The sequence below is a fragment of the Galeopterus variegatus genome, unplaced genomic scaffold, assembly GCF_000696425.1.
Source record: "Galeopterus variegatus unplaced genomic scaffold, G_variegatus-3.0.2 Scaffold714, whole genome shotgun sequence".
Lineage (NCBI taxonomy): Eukaryota > Metazoa > Chordata > Mammalia > Dermoptera > Cynocephalidae > Galeopterus > Galeopterus variegatus.
In genome coordinates this window covers 458,757-460,990 of record NW_007726825.1, presented here as the reverse complement: position 1 = coordinate 460,990, position 2,234 = coordinate 458,757, and the positions used below count along the sequence as shown (strand labels likewise).

General features: G+C 61.2%; 1 protein-coding gene across 1 annotated transcript in view; it reads left to right on the top strand.

The window, feature by feature from the left end:
- The window catches only part of GPT (glutamic-pyruvate transaminase (alanine aminotransferase)), a 2,786-nt gene extending 2,166 nt beyond the window's left edge, over window positions 1-620 (top strand). The window contains exons 5-7 of the mRNA XM_008571753.1: window positions 26-172; window positions 274-386; window positions 455-620. Of these exons, the coding sequence (XP_008569975.1) occupies window positions 26-172; window positions 274-386; window positions 455-545 (351 nt within the window). The 3' untranslated portion in view covers window positions 546-620. The remainder of the gene's footprint in view (window positions 1-25; window positions 173-273; window positions 387-454) is intronic.
- Window positions 621-2,234: the final 1,614 nt, after the last annotated feature.

The window sequence follows — 2,234 nt, the reverse complement described above, 5'->3', positions numbered from 1 at the left end:
CACAGCACGCACTGCCGTGGGTCAGGCGGTGCTGGCCGAGCTGGCGGCCAAGGCCAAGCTCACCGAGCAGGTCTTCAACGAGGCTCCCGGCATCCGCTGCAACCCGGTGCAGGGCGCCATGTACTCCTTCCCCCGTGTGCAGCTGCCCCCGCGGGCCGTGCAGCGCGCTCAGGTCTGGAGGGCCCGGAGGGGCCTGGCGGGGCCGGGGAGGGGCCGGGACAGGGCCGCGGAGTCCTGGGCGTCGAGCTCTGACTGGCCCCACCGGGTCCCCAGGAGCTGGGCCTGGCCCCGGACATGTTCTTCTGCTTGCGCCTCCTGGAGGAAACTGGCATTTGCGTGGTGCCCGGCAGCGGCTTCGGGCAGCGGGAAGGCACCTACCACTTCCGGTGAGCCAGGGCCTGCACAGCCCCTCCCTGAGTCTCCTGTCCCCTCCACTTACGGTCTGCCTTTTCAGGATGACAATTCTCCCCCCCATGGAGAAGCTGCGGCCACTGCTGGAGAAGCTGAGCCGCTTCCACACCAAGTTTACCCACGAGTACTCCTGAGACCTGCTCCTGCTGCCCAGGGGGCTGGGCCCCTGGCTCTCTGCTGGTCTCTAATAAAGCTGTGTAACAGTGTGACTCCTTGGAGGCAGAGCTCAGGGCTGCAGGGACAAACCCCACCTTTGTCCACCTTGACTGCCTTCATGCAGGCCTGGGGAGTCAGCTCGGAGTGGACACTAGTCCTGCTCCCAGGAGGAGTGGTCAAGGACAGCTCCCAGAGGAGGTGCCTCTCCTGCTTGCCAGCACGCGCCTCTGCGGGCCTGGGTCTCCACGTGCTCTCAGGTCTTGGGGCAGAGACCAACACATTCACACACGTGTTAGGTAACATTGATGAGTAAGGAACATGAAGGAAGGCACGGGGCCATTTGCGCCTTCTGGGGGGAGACCCCAGAGCTGTTGGCGTGGGGGTGGGGACTAACGAATACCCACAGGACCAGGTGTCCCAGGGTGGCCACGACAGAAAAGTAGCCTTTTCTTTTTTTTTTCCCCCTTTTTGTCTTTTTTTGTGACCGGCAACGGGATCGCAACCCTCGACCCACAGGACCAGGTGTCCCAGGGTGGCCACGACAGAAAAGTAGCCTTTTCTTTTTTTTTTTCCCCCTTTTTGTCTTTTTTTGTGACCGGCAACGGGATCGCAACCCTCGGTGTCGCGCCCTCACCGCGCTCAACCAGTGAGTGGACCGGTCTCTATATGGGATCCGAACCCTCGGCGGGAGCACCGCCACACTCCCAAGCGCCGCACTCGGTGCGCCACTGGGCCGGCCCAAAAGTAGCCTTTTCTGAGGAAGACACAGGAAGCTGTGTCCCTGTGCTGGCTCTCCTTCCTGCACTGTGCACCTTTTCCTGCGTGCCACAGAGGACATACTAAACCATAGGATGGAGCTGGTTGGAGAGGGTGACCGTGAGGGGCTCAAGGAGGAAGTCTTAGTGTTCCTCTTAACTGGGACAACAATGGTGGTGCCCCACCTGGGGGTGTTGGAAGAGCAAATGGGTCGGTCCCTGCCCGTGTTTTGTTTGATGCGAAGTCCTAGTGTGCATGCCCATGCCATCTTTGGGTGGGGAAGCGGAGGGGGGTCCCTCGGCCTCCCTTGGCTTGAGCTTGGGCTGGGGCTGCAGGTGGGCAGGCAGGCCTGTGTCCTTGCCCTGGGAACATGGGGGTGAGCCCCTTCTGTGTGCACAGCACGCACTGCCGTGGGTCACTTGCTTAACCTGAACCAACAGTCCTCTGAGGTAGGCACGGTAGTCCCTGATTTATAGACCAGGAAACTGGGCCCCTGGAATATGCTGAAGTGACAGCAAACCTGCTCAAAGTGGCTTCGGCAACTGAGGAAATGCATTGACTCACGTGCCTGCATGTTGGTCCAAAGGCTGGGCTGGGTTCAGGGGCTCGCAGACTCGGAGACCAGATCGGCCAGGGCGCCCAGTCTTGTCCACTCTGGAGGCAATTCTTAGCCACAGGCTACACTTCAATAGCCACGTCAGGGCCTTGGGAGCCCCAGAGGACACGGCTCCGGTGGGAGGAGACTCAACGCCAGTCAGGTGGGGCTTGGCCTAATGGCCAGACCCTCCTGGCCTTGTCACTGGACATTGGAGGGCTTTGTGGGCAGTGGCTGGCTGTGTCCTGGCTGAGCATGGGTCCTGACCTTTCATGGGAACCCCCTGCCTTTCATGCCTTGGGAAGCGGCTGCAGCC